The following is a 14,905-nucleotide window of genomic DNA, read 5'->3' on the forward strand; positions in this document are numbered from 1 at the left end:
GCGGTGCCAGCAACAGAGATTGGGGATTAGCGGTGATGGGCAGGTCTAAGTAACACTTTTTGTTGTGTGAGCTGAAGCCCTGCGCGGTTGAGCTTTTTGACACCCGCATCCTATCCGAAAAATCCGCGTCTCCACGGCACGCAGCAATAGTTCAGTTTCTACGCTCGATATATCAGGCCAATTTTCCAGCAAATAAACGTTATTTCCCGTCAGCAGAAAACAGCAAAAAAAAAAAAAAATCAATAAAAAACAAACAGAAAAAGCTGTCACCAAACTTCATCAACACAGGCAACTTCCTCTCTTTCATTCTGACAGTGAAAACTCCGGAGCGGCATAGCTTTTCTAGCGAGGACAGGTCCTGAGCGTCCATGATGCTACCAAAGGATACACGACAGCAAGTACAGATTTAGCTTTCACAAAATATTATACGGCACCAAGCACAGCAACACATTTTGCACCAAACGGGATAAGTAGAGTTTATTGCAAGTGAACCGCAAGATCGGCGCCGAACGCGCACCTCGACTCGAGACGCCAGACATCTCTCTCAGATGCGCGAGCGGCTTTCGTACACCTTGTACTGTATGTTCTGTACCTAGTGTGAAGCAAACTCATGGCGCAATCTCGTGGTTTATCCGAGTCTGACCCGCTCCTGAGCCGGCGCCATCCACGTCCGATCCGCAGATCACAACAAGCGTCCATATTTCATCCGAACCCAGAAGTTTCTTGCGGATATCCGCGGGTATACGCTTCCATACGCGAGTGGTGCAAGGCTTTATATAGCTGTGAGCCTCACTGGAACCTAGGACAGCATGGACGATGAACCACCACCACGAGATTCTGTCATTTCCAGTACTGCCATGTAAATGAGTTTTTTGCACGTTCAGCAGAGTTGTTCAGCATTTAAATGTGACAGTTAAAGGGAACTTTCATCAAGTGAACATGCTTCTACACGCCTATAATATTCAAACTGGTGAATTGGAACTCCACAACGCTCAACTGGAGACATGTTCCTTTGGTCTGGGTGGTTGTCATATTGAAAACCAACCAGAAAAAAATCAGAAATACGAGTAATTAAAACGCGAGCCCAAGAAACCAATATAGCACCCCACCGGATACATGCAACGTGGGTCAGTGTGGCCGTAATACCATCTACTACAAAAAAATTATTTTCTCCTGTATACAAAAAAACACCCTCCAGATTTTTTAATATGTTGTACAGGAAGGCTCGCTCTATAAAACTGCGTTGATTTCAGGCGTCTCTTCCGACCTCTTCATTGAGTATTTTACGCTCGATTGTAGCGAATTTTGGAAAAATCGCATACTTCCTCTTTTTTTCCTGCAATGACTACAAGAGTTACGTGTCTTGCGATTTTTCTTGTGGAAGTATTCCACGAGGCCTTGTCAGGGAAAAATATTCATTAAAGTTTAATGGTTTGACTTTCCACAAACAAATCACGAAGTAGGAGGAAAATTGCGAAACTTCCGGCCTTTGTATACCAGCACCGATTACAGCACGACAACCGGGATTTGAAATCTGCGTAAAGCATGGTTTCCTCTATACGCAAAAGAAAACCGCACAGTTCTAGGTGCTTTCTATGAGCCGCACCTGCCGTTCACGGCACGCACGGTTTTCGCCAGCGCTGCGAACTTTGCTCGTGTCTAGCACCCGCCACATTGAGATTTGTGAAGAAATGTTTCGTCTGTCGTAGCGTATAGCATGCATGAAAAGCATTTTGTCTACCAGCATTTTATGTAGCTGCAAATTGACACTGCTTTGTGTCAAAAGCCTTTCGAAGGACGACATAACCGCCGATAACACGTGAGGCTCCGCATCTTTTGAGAGCGACGACTTCATGCGGTGCTCATCATCTAGTACAGTCAAACTCCTTTACAACGAAACTCAGGGGACTGCAAAAAAAATTCGCAGTAAAGGTATTTTCGTTAAAAAGGTTGTCCATTATTGGACCTATAGGGCTCCAGCGGGACAGCAAAAAAATTTGCTGTAGTGGTATTTTCGTTAAAAAGGTGTTCGCTATAAAGGAGTTTGACTGTACCACAGTCATCATCGTTCTCCCTATCTGAACAGCACTGTCGATTAGAATACGCCCCATCCACGGATAATTTGTTGACACATGTTTGGGTTGCAACACGCAACTGTCTGCAAACTTCCATTTTGGAAGGCACGGTACTTCGCAACGAGGTTTTGCTCCAGTAGAGAATCCATCAAGCACGTGCAACCTCGAGTCGAGCAATGAGTCTCGAGAGCAATGAGAGCAATGAGTCTCGAAACCGCAAACACCTTCATAGCGCATAGCAAACCAAAGAAAAATTGGGGCGAGAGAACGATGTGGAGGGAGAGCAACCTCCTCTACTTCCCGAGAGCTCCTTCCACGCCTTCGAAGTCGCGCGCATCTAACCCTTGTCAGCTATGCACGGATAAGCACACCACGTTCCCACATTAATATTCTGGATGCTAAGGCTCTTGAAAAGCCACCTTCATTTGTTTTAAATGAAAAAAAAAAAGCAATCATGCTTCTCAATTTTCATGCGTTTTACTGCCAACAAAGCTAATGTCAAAGGTTGGCAACACTCCTAGACCTGCTTCAAGTAAGATGACACGACAGCAAGATATACACTGAGAGAGACCATACCTGTTACTGTGAACCTAATCTTGTGTGAAGGCAACTCCCTGCCAGAACTCAACATGGTCGCGGAGTCGCTCAACATGGCTTGCAGGGTCATGGTATGAGCACCCAAGTTCTGAACATTCTCTGAAAGAAAATTTGTAGAAAACCAACCAATGTCAGCAAGAATTTGCAGTTAGCAAAATTTCAACCAACATACAAGGAACATTTCTTTAAAATAACTCTCACATCAAGAGTGTGGTTACCCATAATCAACTGTGCCAATATAAATAGGTTTTGCACCCTATATACATGAGAAACTGAAAGAACGCATGTGTAACATTCACAGACTTTTTTGGTCTCCAAACATGGCAATGTGTCAGGTCTTCCAATTCCTCACATACAGTAATCCCTCGTTATAACGAAGTCGTCAGGACCGCAAATTTTTTTTTTATAAACGGTATTTCGATAAATGCGGGAACGGCTAAAAATGCTGCCAGTGGCGCCCGAACAGCGCGCAAACAACGGTATCCCAATACCTTGGGAAGTTATCAGCATGGTACCATTTCTATTTCATTACAAAAAAAAGAGGTGAGCTGCGTCTGACGCGCGTCCTTGTTGGACGCCACTAGGGCCTGCTCGTCGTCCACCTCCTGTCCGACGAGCTCATGCTCACGCCTGTAGAGATCGTTGCAGTCCTCTGTGTCTGAGACGTGCTCTTGTTCATCGTACACACGACCCCTAGAAAATCCAGCAAGCGTGAAGTAATTTGCGATCTTAGCTGCCACCAGCTCCTTCCACGAAAGGCATAGTAGCCAGCGCAGAGAGCAAGACGCCGATCGAGCGAAGTGGAAATAGTGGAACGCGCGTGCCAACCTTTTAGCACAAAAAAGAGGAGAGGGTGTGAAACTTTCACCTCTTTTCTACGAGGGAAAGAACGGTCACAGAGAACGCTCCCCAGCGTCTCCACCACTCCGCGAGTCATGCGGGAGCTGGGGGCATACGGGCCGGCTGCTGCTTCGTAAAATGCAGAGTCGGGCGACAGTATGCTTCGAATAATCCGGTTAAAACTGCATGCGCTTTATACGGGAGAGAGGGGAACTTCGAATAGACGGATAATTCGAATAAAGTGACTTTGTTGTAACTAGGGATTACTGTAATTCACAGTGGTAACCTTTGTAATGTGAGCATAGCTGCCTTAATTAAAGGGACTGTGAAATTATCTTTTCTCAGTTTTGTTTCACAGAAGAGATGTTCCTGAACACACAGACAAAGTTTCACGCTCAGCAAGCGAACAGTTTATTCATGGAATAATTTAAACAAAGTACGAAAGTTATAGGAAGCTGGTACAGTCAAACCCGGATGTATCGAATTCGACGGGGATCGCGAAATAGTTCGATACAGTAAAACCCCCGAATAACGATACGCTGAATAACGATATATCTCGCATAACGATCAGTTTCGTTCCGACCGTCAAAATTTATGTTAGTTCTATGGGAAATGCGCCCGCCCATAACGATGAAGGCAGCGCTCTCATCTACTCGAATAACGATGCCAGACGCGATGCCGCTGGTACTCCATTGTCGCGTTTTTCATGCCCCAAAAGCATGAAGAGCCGCGAGCCATCGTAAATGAATTACACATGCCCTCGAACTTGCTAAAGGTCGAAGCCATTGACTCTGACAATGACGCCTCAGTGACTCATGCGCCGCTCGCGGGGCCCCTCCCCTCCCCCCTTGCCCTGCGGAACGCACATTCCGCCCTACATCCTTTTGCTACTTTGTTTTTCCTCCCTTTGTTTTCCTCTATCACCCTTTGTTCCCGTGCTTTTCTTGGAGCTAACCTCGCTTTCCCCTGTCATGAAGCTGTCCACATTTGGAAGTGCTTCAGTTTCCTTATTCGTCAGTCCGTGTTCACTGCTGTCGGATATGGCATCCAACAGCAACAAACGCAAGGCGATACCCTTGAGGCGATATCGACGTTGAAATCGAGTAAGCCTTCGACGACGGAGACGCAGAGGTCATTGACGCGGAAATCCGTGGGCTCTGGGAACAGGCTACGGACTCGAAACTGGTGCCAGACGCAACAACCTTGGAGGACTACGTTAGTGCTGACAACGACGTGGTGGCTACTGAGGAAGTGAGTGACGAGACCATCCTTTCGGAGATTCGTACAGCCGGAGATAAAAGTGTGTCCGAGGACGAAGAGACTTTGCCTTATGTGTCGTGCGCTACCACTCTTCGGTCCGTGGACACATTGAAAGACTTTGTAAGTGATCGCGGCCTCTCCGCGCATTATTTAGCGCAACTTGAATCTCTAGAGCGTGACATTGTGAAGCAAACAAGCGGCGCAAAACTGTCAAAGTTCACGTTTTTCTTTCAATAAAGGCGATTTTCATCCGATATTTTGTGGATTTATTTCCCCATTTGATACTGATCATCTAGTGGGAAACCCGCGGATAACGATGTACTTCGTATAACGATAGAACTTTCGCTGACCGTGAATATCGTTATACGCGGGTTTTACTGTATATCGATAATTCGATGTACAAAAATATCCCCCAAAGACATCCTCAGACACGTCTAATAACTAAACTACGATTGTCAAATGAGAACTTGCGGATTGCCGCGACCAAAGACAGCGCAGAGTACAGAAATCATGAACAATACACATTTTTACTGGAGAGAGAAAAAGACTGACTTTGGACTGCTTTTTGTTGTGCGCAACGATGTCCATGACGCTGCTCTCGATCTTGTCAAGGCTGTCCAAATGCGCGAGGCCTGCGCCCTCAATTGCACCACAACAACGACGGATCAAGGTGAAAGCTGATGATAGCTCGCCTGCTGTAGGAACTGCATCTTCCTCACTCGAATCCTCTTCGACACCCGAAGCGTCAACAGCAGTAATGTCCGCGGCGATATCAGCGTCGTTGAGTTCGCAAATGCCTGCACATGGTCGTCTGCGCTGACGAAGTCCTCTCCTGTGAGACCCTCTGGAACTGTGTCAGGAAAAGATGACAACTTGCGAAGTTCATCGTCCAAGGTATCATGCGTGGACTCACGGCAGTCATCCTTGACCAATTGTGCCCCCGCTGCATTCGTTGTACACCGTTTCATGCTTCACGTCGCTCCAGGCACCGGTGATCATTTAACGTGCACGGACGTCCAAGAACCACGTTTACAGTGCCTTTTCAATTTTCTCAAACACCGCTCCCTGGCACTTCTCCATGACCTTCACTCTGATGTCCTCTTTGTTTTTGAGAAGGGTACTCAGCGTACTGCGTGGGGTGCCATATGCTTCGGCAATAGATGCCTTCTTCTCACCTCTCTCAACACGTTGGATGACGTCCAGTTTCGTGGCAAAGTCGAGGTTTTTATTTTTTACGTTTCTTCGGGTCCATGGCATGCAGGTCCGCGTCACACGAGCGCCAAACCAAGGAAAAATGCAGAGAAAGCGCTGGAGCAGTTCACCACGAGGCACTAAACGACGTGTCAATGGCAGATCCCGAAACGTGGCATATCAACCGCGCAAATGAACGCGAAACAAAAGAAGCGAGTGGCACGTGGGTGATCTCTTCAACATCTTCACCTCCTCGAGGAGAGAGGTAGGGAGGACGCACATTGAGGGAAAGGGACAGACAATGCGACAATACTCGTCCGTTCACTCTTCCCGCCTGCCTTGTTGGGGACCCTGCGCAAGGAGATGGGAGCTCAGGGGAGAGCCGGCCTTCGACGATCGCGGTGCGCAGTTTGATATATCAAGAGTCCCGTGCAGCAGGAGTTCGATAGAGACAATCAAGACTCCTATATTTATGCATGGGATTTTCAACGTACTTCAAGGGGAAGTATCAACTGTTTGATATAGGCAAGAATTCGAAGCATCCGGGTTCGATATTGCTACGAATCATCTTCGAGAAACTTCCAGGGCAGGCACGAAACGGTACATCTCATCCCGGCGCGTGCTGAAGAAGAAGCAAGAAGATTCCAGACACATCGCCTGCTCTCTGGCAAACGCACGTGCAGTTTCTAGACTTTTCGGCGCGACGCTTAAATGCTTGTGCGCTCCAGGCTGGAGCATTCTTTCTCTGGACTCGGTTGTGTTCAGAGAGCTATCACTCTTGCGTTTTTGGCTAACAAGTAGTTTAATGAACTGTTTGCTGTTTACTCGACGACTCGCCAGCCCATTTCGCTTCGTGACAATATAATCGAGCTTGACTGTACCAACTGGATCTCACAGCAAGCACCAGCAGAAATCTTATGGAGAGAAGCTTGATACGGTCACCACTACACACCGAATGGAATGCCAATGATTGGCCGATGCTCCTTTGCGCAAGCAGGGATGGGCAGTAATACTCATATTTTGTATTATAATACTAATACATAATACTTCCTAGAAATCGGTATTATAATACAGAGACAAATACATTACAAAAATGAGTATTATAATACATAATACTAATACTTCTGTGTATTACACGAGTAATACTTGTAATACGCTTGTAATATACTTAACTTGGGAAGAAAAAAAAAGGATAAGAACAGAAGAATTACTTAGATATATGCCCATTACTTATCGAGACAATCATTCTCCAAAGACGTTTTATTCACGCTTACATTTTTGCACATGGCCTGATCTTTCCGAATAAGATCAGATAGCGCTGATCAATTCGATCGCAGTGAACAACTTGCCCTCACTGTGGCAGAGCCCTGATTTCATCCACTCTGGACGATAAAATGTGGGCCGTTCAAAAACCTGTGACTGCCCATAGTGCAACCACATACAGGGGTGACTGGCTGCACTGGACGCACTCTTTCATAAGACAAAGGGCTTGTACAGGTATGACTCATCCTTACGGATTCTGAAGTAGAAGGAATGCGAGGAAACCTCCAGTAACCTCTGGCCCCAAAGTCACTTGCTTTGGGAAAATTTGGGGCAGGGGAACGCTGTAATAGGAGCCTTGTTCGTGTTCAAATGTTTGTGGGACCCGAAAAATTACTGATAAAGTGCACGGGTGACACTTTGCAGGTCGAACTTACGACCTCTGGGAAAGTATTACACCTTCAAAAGTATTATAATACATGTAATACCTCGTTTTGTGTATTATAATACAGATACAAATACATTTCAAAAATGAGTATTATAATACATAATACAAATACTCAAAAGTATTACAGTAATAGTATTATAATACAAAGTATTCCTATTACTGCCCATCCCTGTGCGCAAGCAGCGTGCAATTCCAATGTAAGGAGGCACTGGGAACATGCGTCTAGTAATCAAGAAGCCAGAGGAGGAACACAGAGGAGAGATCGCAGGGGATCTCAACCGCACGTAGTTAAAAAAAAATGATGCACATTAGCTGAAAACAATTTCTCATGTATTGTTTTGCATGTTTTCAGTTTTTCAACAAGAAAAGTTTACAGCAAGCACTTTCAAGGATACCATGATGAAGAATGCACAGAAACAATACAGACTGACAATGGGCATGCTCTCTAGACACACAGTTTGTTGACGAATTAACGGCAAAGACTGGCCCGTTAGTTTGTCGTAAAGTGTGTTTCTAGTGAACATGTCCCTTTCCTATCCACGTTTTTTCGGTCCGTTCTTCACCATGGTAGCCTTAAAGGAACCATGAAATGCATTTCCCAAATTCTGAGCAGTCTGCCAGAAACGGTTCTCACGATCCCTCACTATCATAAACACATAGACTTTTAACAGTATTCAGTGCAATGGGGGCGTAGTTACTGCACAAAAATAGTGGGGCGTAAACGCCAAGTACATCCCTTAGAAACAGGCTTACATCATCAACGTTCGGTCCTCTCATCTAATTGGGGACGAGCGGGAGCACACACCCCGCGGGTACACTGTTTCGGTTTCAACAATGACGTCGTATATCTGCCATCGAAATCGGTAGGCGGGTCGTAGGCGGGTCGTAGGCGGGTCGTAGCAGCCGCCGTTCACGGCGGTGGTTAGTTTGGAATATTTCTGCTATTTGAACAACTTTTGAATTTATATTTCACAGGGTGAATGCTTTAGCATAGGGGAAAAAATTTTAAATGGTCATAGGCTTGTCAAATATCCTTTCATGGATTCCGTGACCCGCCACGCTCTACATTTGCTTGCACTTTCAAGGGTGTTCGGGAAGCTTCATGGTCCCTTTAATGTGTGCAATAGCGAAGAGCAAAAGCATTGCATGTTTGGAACCCATATTGATTAAACCCATGTTTCTACAGCACCGAGTCAGATTTGGCATCCTGCACATGTGGTGAATGCTGCTACTGAAACTTTGGACAAATGTGTATGTCGCGGCCACACACACTAAAACTATTCCCTTAAAACTGTATCACTAAGCAGGGGGATGGCTTACCCATTTTTCGGAACCAGTAGCCCCAGTTCTTGTTGTGTGGCGAAACGTACTGGGCCACCACCTGGTCCCCAGAAGGTGCTAAGGAAAAAAAAAAGATCTCTTTAACAATTTAGAAATACAGCCTAAGCAGAACTGTATCAATTTTCTGTGATAAGATAAGAAATAACACGTTGCACAACTAATCCAGAAGAACTCTCTCTGTTTGAAATATTGGCGGCTCCCATTCATGAGGTTCTTCCCTTAATGTTAGGCAATCGATTGCCATTTGTATGGACTTTGAACGTAAAGGACATTTGTGCCACTCATCTTTTTCAGCATCTCACACATTTCGATTAAATAAATATGAGATTATATTAAGTATGCTATCTTTGAGTGTGCTAAGAAGGAAAATCAATAATGCAATCTCACAGTGCCACGTGATCTTCAGCTCCACCGAGAGTCGTTTGTTCTGCGGCCCTGGCAGCTTGCTCACTGATTCCCCTTTGGTGTTCAATATTTCAACTTTCACATCACCTAAGGAAAGAGGGAAGTGCGTGAGACAGAATATGGTGTCAATTAGTTTCATTAAAATATCTGAAAAGCGATTTTTATTTTGTGCTGCTATAACTGTGCCATTCAAAACCGGGTTTACTTTTTGACAACTGTAGTATATCAAACAGCTACTAAATTGTTGCATTGTTTCAAGCAGTCACAATAATGCACATCATAAATGATTAGCACACTAGTATTTCAGTGCAGCTTTAGGGTCCTTTCTCTTTTTCAATATAAACGTAATCTAAATCTAATGAGAATAGCAATACCTATCGCTTTTCCAGCAGGGCGCTTCTCGTTTGGAAACAGCTGGTCGCCTTCAGGCCAAGTTACCAAGAGCTTTGCAGGCAGCCTGAAGAAAAATTGCAATAAATATTACAAGTTGTGATAGTTTAGAACAGAGTACCGTATTTTCTCGATTATAAGAAAATCTTTTTTTTCCAAAATCCAGTGTTCCAAAGTCGGGGGTCGTCTTATATTTGAATATGCACGCCACAACGAGGTCAGGGTAAAGGCGGAAGCGGGTGACGGTATCGGCAAATAGCGCGGCGCGACCGATATCGCGTGTTGCAGCGTCAGCGCGATGCAAATACGGCAATACGGGCACAATGGGGACGGCCGGGACGACGTTCGTTCTTCATTCAGTCTCATGGCGTCGGTCTCCGGCGCTTTGATGAAAAGTTAACACTTTCGTAAATACAGTAACAATTTAGCGGCGGCAAGGCGGTTTCAAGTATCGGAAATGAGTGTTACTAGGTGGCTAAAACAACAGGGAGAGACCAAGAATTGTGCCAGCGCAGTGAATTTTGGACACTTGGTGCAATGTGCCTGACGACGTTGCAGACGTTTGTCTAATTTTTTGGACGGAAAGGAGGACAATGAGCTGTGTGCAGTTAGCAACAAAGGACATAGCAGCGTAGAAAGTGATGATAAATAAACGGTATTGTGCATTGATTCTAACTGCTATACTGCCTCCCAATCCCTGTTTACTTTTTTTTTCCAAATTCGTGTACCCTAAACTCAGGGGTCGTTTTATATTCGAGGTCGTCTTAGATTCGAGAAAATGCGGTAACTGCATTATGGTAATGCAACTTTTGCTACTTTCAAATTTTGTTCAAGTTTCCAGATAACAGAAGTATTATCGACAGCAAGTGTCTAACTTACCTTATCTCTTCTTCATCCATAAGCTTCTGTAACGCAGCGCCCGTTAATTTCCTGTCCATTTTATCCAGTGCAAAGGACTTGACTTCGTCATACATGCTCCTTGGCTCCTGCAGCATGACAAAGCACAAGATGAAGTAACAAGTCAGCAGAACAGTCTCCTATGTGCAATATCTACGGACATACTGATGTTGCTCAGTAGATTAACCAAACAAAGTGAATACGGTCGAGCCCATTCACGACAATACTGAGGCGAGCACAAATCAGTGTGCCATATCAAAGTATTGTTACACTGTGCGATAATTGAGATTTGCTCAAATAAAGGAGAGTTTGAACTAAAGCAAGCTGCTCTAAATGAGTGCTTGATGCTCCGGCAGAGCGTACTAGCTGCATCGGAGACGCATCATGGCTCTCTAGGCCTTGCCGCACGATTGCGGTTGCCGTGATGCTCGTAATACAGTTAAACCTCAATATAACGAAGTCGATAAAAACCGCAATTTACTTCGTTAAACGGAAATTTCATCACATCGAAAATGGCCACCTAGCGTGCAGAAACTTATCTCTAGACGTGAGTAGACACTTATACCATGTTTATTTTCTGTTGAAGTAGTTTGTGAGCTTCGTTTGTGCTTTACTTTCAATTGAACCTCTGTATGCAATAACGGGATAAGTCGACTTATCCCCTTTTTACTATTTTGGCTCCAATGACATCTACATACCAGCATGTACCTGCCAATGAAAAGTTAGGACCTTATTGTGATTTGTTGGCCCGCTTCAGCATCGTGAAAAACGGGAAATGCATGTGTGTCAATGGGACGGACAATCAGATCAGGCCCCTTTTCTCGATTTGCGGTTTTGCGACTTATCCCCTTATTGCATACAGAGGTTCAATTAGCGTCTGTGTCACGAGCACATTGCGAGCGCATGGAACTGCGCATGCATCTTCCACATCGTTAGCAGTGTTCCGACGACTTTTTTCACGACGGATTTGTTCGTTGTTTCAACGCAGCAGGAATAAAGTCCTTCGCCTTCATGATTGTCAAGAGCGAACTCTGAAGTATGCCATATCTGATAACAAGGTCCTTCCTTTTGCCTTTCTCTACAGCGTTCAAGATATTGTGTTTGTCCTTCAGTGAAAGCACTTTCCGTGCACCAGGCTTGCCCATCGTGAAAGAACACTTGAGTGCAGCACAGCTGCCGCAGAGGTGGCGACGGGAGAAAGAGAGATGCCATGTGACACGTACCACGTGTGGTCTGCACACATGCCCCCTTATGCTTTCGCCTGCATACACCCAGAGCCGTTTATAGAGAGAGTTTGGCCATTAGGAGGAGCCTAACTTGAACCGCGTCATACGACGTCACAGCTGAACGACCTCCCTTTCCACGCTCCGACGCCATGTTGATGCAAAAGCGTTGGTCACAATGCAAGGGGGAAGACCTTGCGAAGACGTGCGTACCGCGTCCTTCTAGACCCCTTCGTCCTTGAATCCTTTCAGTTTGGTAACAAAGCCCCCATTTCACACGCGCCTGTGGGTCATAAGCTGATGACCCTGGTAGATTACATTCAGCGCGACAATAGTACATGTCGACCTGCCGGCGAACTGCATCAAGATGGTGCCTACCTGCTGGCTGATAAGCGGATTTCGCTTGGATTCAGGCTTTTTGGGCAAATTTTTTCAGGCATATTTCTGCCCGATTGTCGTATAATATGACGGTGGCATATAATGTCATATTTAGGTGCCATTTGTTTGCATATCACATCATATTTCTGTGCCATTTGAAGCAGTTTCCAATGTTTGCATACAATTTGGTTTTCCACTGCTCAAGTTATTTCAAAAAGGAGGTCATCGGTCCAACACCTGTGTTCCTGCTACACATCTAAGCTTTCAGGCTGCTTCATACTACACAATCAGTGCATTCGGCTAGCACTACTAACTTCCAAAAACGGAGCGCACAACTAGTAGTCAGAGAGTTGAAGTTGTGCTTGATAAGAATAAAGGAACCAAGGTATTGCAGTACGTGAACGCTGTTCTTGATGTCCATGAACAGCACAGTGAAGAGCTATCTAAACAAGGCATAGGTGAGCTGGTAGCTAGACTAGAGAGACTTACGAGAATGTTGGATAATTGAATTGATCACATAACAAAGGGTATACTTGCCATAATGACAACACTTTTACGTAAGGGGGTACGCGGGGATCAACTCGCGAAAAATGACAAAAAAACGGACTTTCTGGAAATAGCCTTTTTGGTGACAAAAATCTGTCTTCTATATGATCCCAAAGTATTTTTGCTCAAATCTGCCTCAAAGTGCCCCAAAACTCGTTTTTTCTGAGGCATGGTAGCGGGCAATATCGCGAAAATGACAAAAAATCGTTTTTCAAACGGCCGTGTCTTGGGAACCACATCACCGAGCGAACTCATCTTTGCACCAATCGACGGTACTTTTAGTCCACTTCAAAGTTCCCGCGCATCGGAACTTCTCCAGTGAGAAGGGCTCCGACGAAGAAGGAAAGTTCCAAGGCCCCGAAGCGAGAAATCCGTGCCACGTGATTTGTGCGCGCGTTAAGATTGGCCGCTCCTCGGTTGCCCCTGGCAACCGGCTCCTCTGGCCGCCGGAGCGTCTGCTCTTTCTCACGAGGGGATTGTGATCACAACTTTTAGTTCCTATTTCTTGCTGTGTTTTTGAACGTGGACGATTCTTACGATGGACAAACGAGTTTTGAAATGAAAGTATGGCACCGTCCAGCATATCGGAAGCCGAAAGCGGAAGCTGTCGACGACAAAGAAGAAAAAGGCTTCTGCGCTGGAATTCGAAAGTGAGCACTTTGTTGACGTGTTTGCGGTGGTGATGTCGTCGAAACGCGACGAAATACTTCTTTTGATATTATTGTCGAAGCACTATCCAATAGTTCTTCCCATAATCTTCTGGAGGTTGTGCCATTCACGAGCTCAGGTCGCACAGTCCAAGTTCATTTGGAGTCATCGTTGGTGTCGGCAGTGGTGCACCGCAGGAGTACCAGCGTCGTCGACTTCAGTGCCTGGCACTGAGCCAAAACTTAAGCCAATTCGTGAGGATCTCGACCATTAGCATTCTCAAGGTTTTCTCCAAGGGGTTTGCCCAAGTAGAGCCGAGGTGGTTGGGGGAAGGGGGGGGGGGGGGGGGGGCAAGCTTGCAGCCCCCCTTCTCCCGCACTCTGTATGCCTATGATCCCAACCCTGAGGAACTGCAGAACCCCTGCGAGCATCTATTATGCGAAGCGAACAAGAGCTAACGAGTTAACAAAAGCATTGGACACGAGTTTACTGCTTTGTCAGACTTTTGATCAAAGGCAAAAGCAGCCAAAGTGCATCAAACAAAGCCAAAGTGCATCAAACAAAGCACCAGGAATGCAAGAGAACCTGTGCACAAAAGGACACAAAAGACTACACTGCTGGAGCCTTCTAATTTGCAGTAAAGAGAGCATGAAACTTTGCGCTTCATTTTCTCAAAACAACTTTTCGCTCTACCTGCCCCGCTTGTGAAACTGATATCTCCATAACGACTCTGTCTATATTGGTGCGGTCTGTTTTCTTAGAATCACTGAACATTCCTACAGGTCGTGACATTCTTATTTTTTCAGGTAAATCAATTTACAATTTATGCTATCGTCATAGGTTTCTATGCTAGATGCGTCAGTTGCGACCGCATGCAGAAAAATGAAAACCAAAAATTGTCATCGTGGAAATTGAAAAAACTAAGAATGTCCCGACCTCAACCATACATTTGGGAATACACTCCAAGTTCAAGCTGTCTTCTATCACATTTTTCAAACTCTGCAGGCCTTTCACGAAATGCAAAGATTTTGTAATTTGCAAAAATTTGTAAAAAAAAAAGTTTGAGATATCATAATATTTTTTCTGGTAAATTCATTTTGAGGGCATTATCAATGATGGTGCAAATTTTCATCATAATCTATTAAGAAACAAAAAAGTTTGTGTTGATCCCCACGTCCCCCATTAAAGGAGCATGGAAAGGAAATTTGAATGGCTGAAAACCGTTTTTAATTTGTCAAGCAGTGTGTAAAAATCATTATCGTAAAATATTTCGGCTGAACAATGTTTCGTTACAGCGCAATTCGCTTCCGTGGCGGGAGGCTCGGGCACTCCAGCCACAAGCCACTCCCCATTGACTGTGATGTCAAACGTTAAAAGTGCTCTCATTCGCTACGGAAAATTCGTCT

At 45.2% G+C, this 14,905-nt stretch overlaps 1 protein-coding gene across 3 annotated transcripts in view; it reads right to left on the reverse strand.

Moving 5' to 3' along the window:
* LOC135388394 (structural maintenance of chromosomes flexible hinge domain-containing protein 1-like) overlaps positions 1-14,905 on the reverse strand; it is a 127,805-nt gene that overhangs the window by 60,462 nt on the left and 52,438 nt on the right. For all 3 annotated transcript variants that reach the window (XM_064617953.1, XM_064617952.1, XM_064617954.1), the window contains 5 exons: positions 10,687-10,793; positions 9,792-9,874; positions 9,400-9,504; positions 8,992-9,069; positions 2,652-2,771 (listed from right to left, as the gene is read on the reverse strand). In XM_064617953.1, the coding sequence (XP_064474023.1) occupies positions 2,652-2,771; positions 8,992-9,069; positions 9,400-9,504; positions 9,792-9,874; positions 10,687-10,793 (493 nt within the window). The remainder of the gene's footprint in view (positions 1-2,651; positions 2,772-8,991; positions 9,070-9,399; positions 9,505-9,791; positions 9,875-10,686; positions 10,794-14,905) is intronic.

This window comes from Ornithodoros turicata, chromosome 3 (genome assembly GCF_037126465.1).
Source record: "Ornithodoros turicata isolate Travis chromosome 3, ASM3712646v1, whole genome shotgun sequence".
NCBI lineage: Eukaryota > Metazoa > Arthropoda > Arachnida > Ixodida > Argasidae > Ornithodoros > Ornithodoros turicata.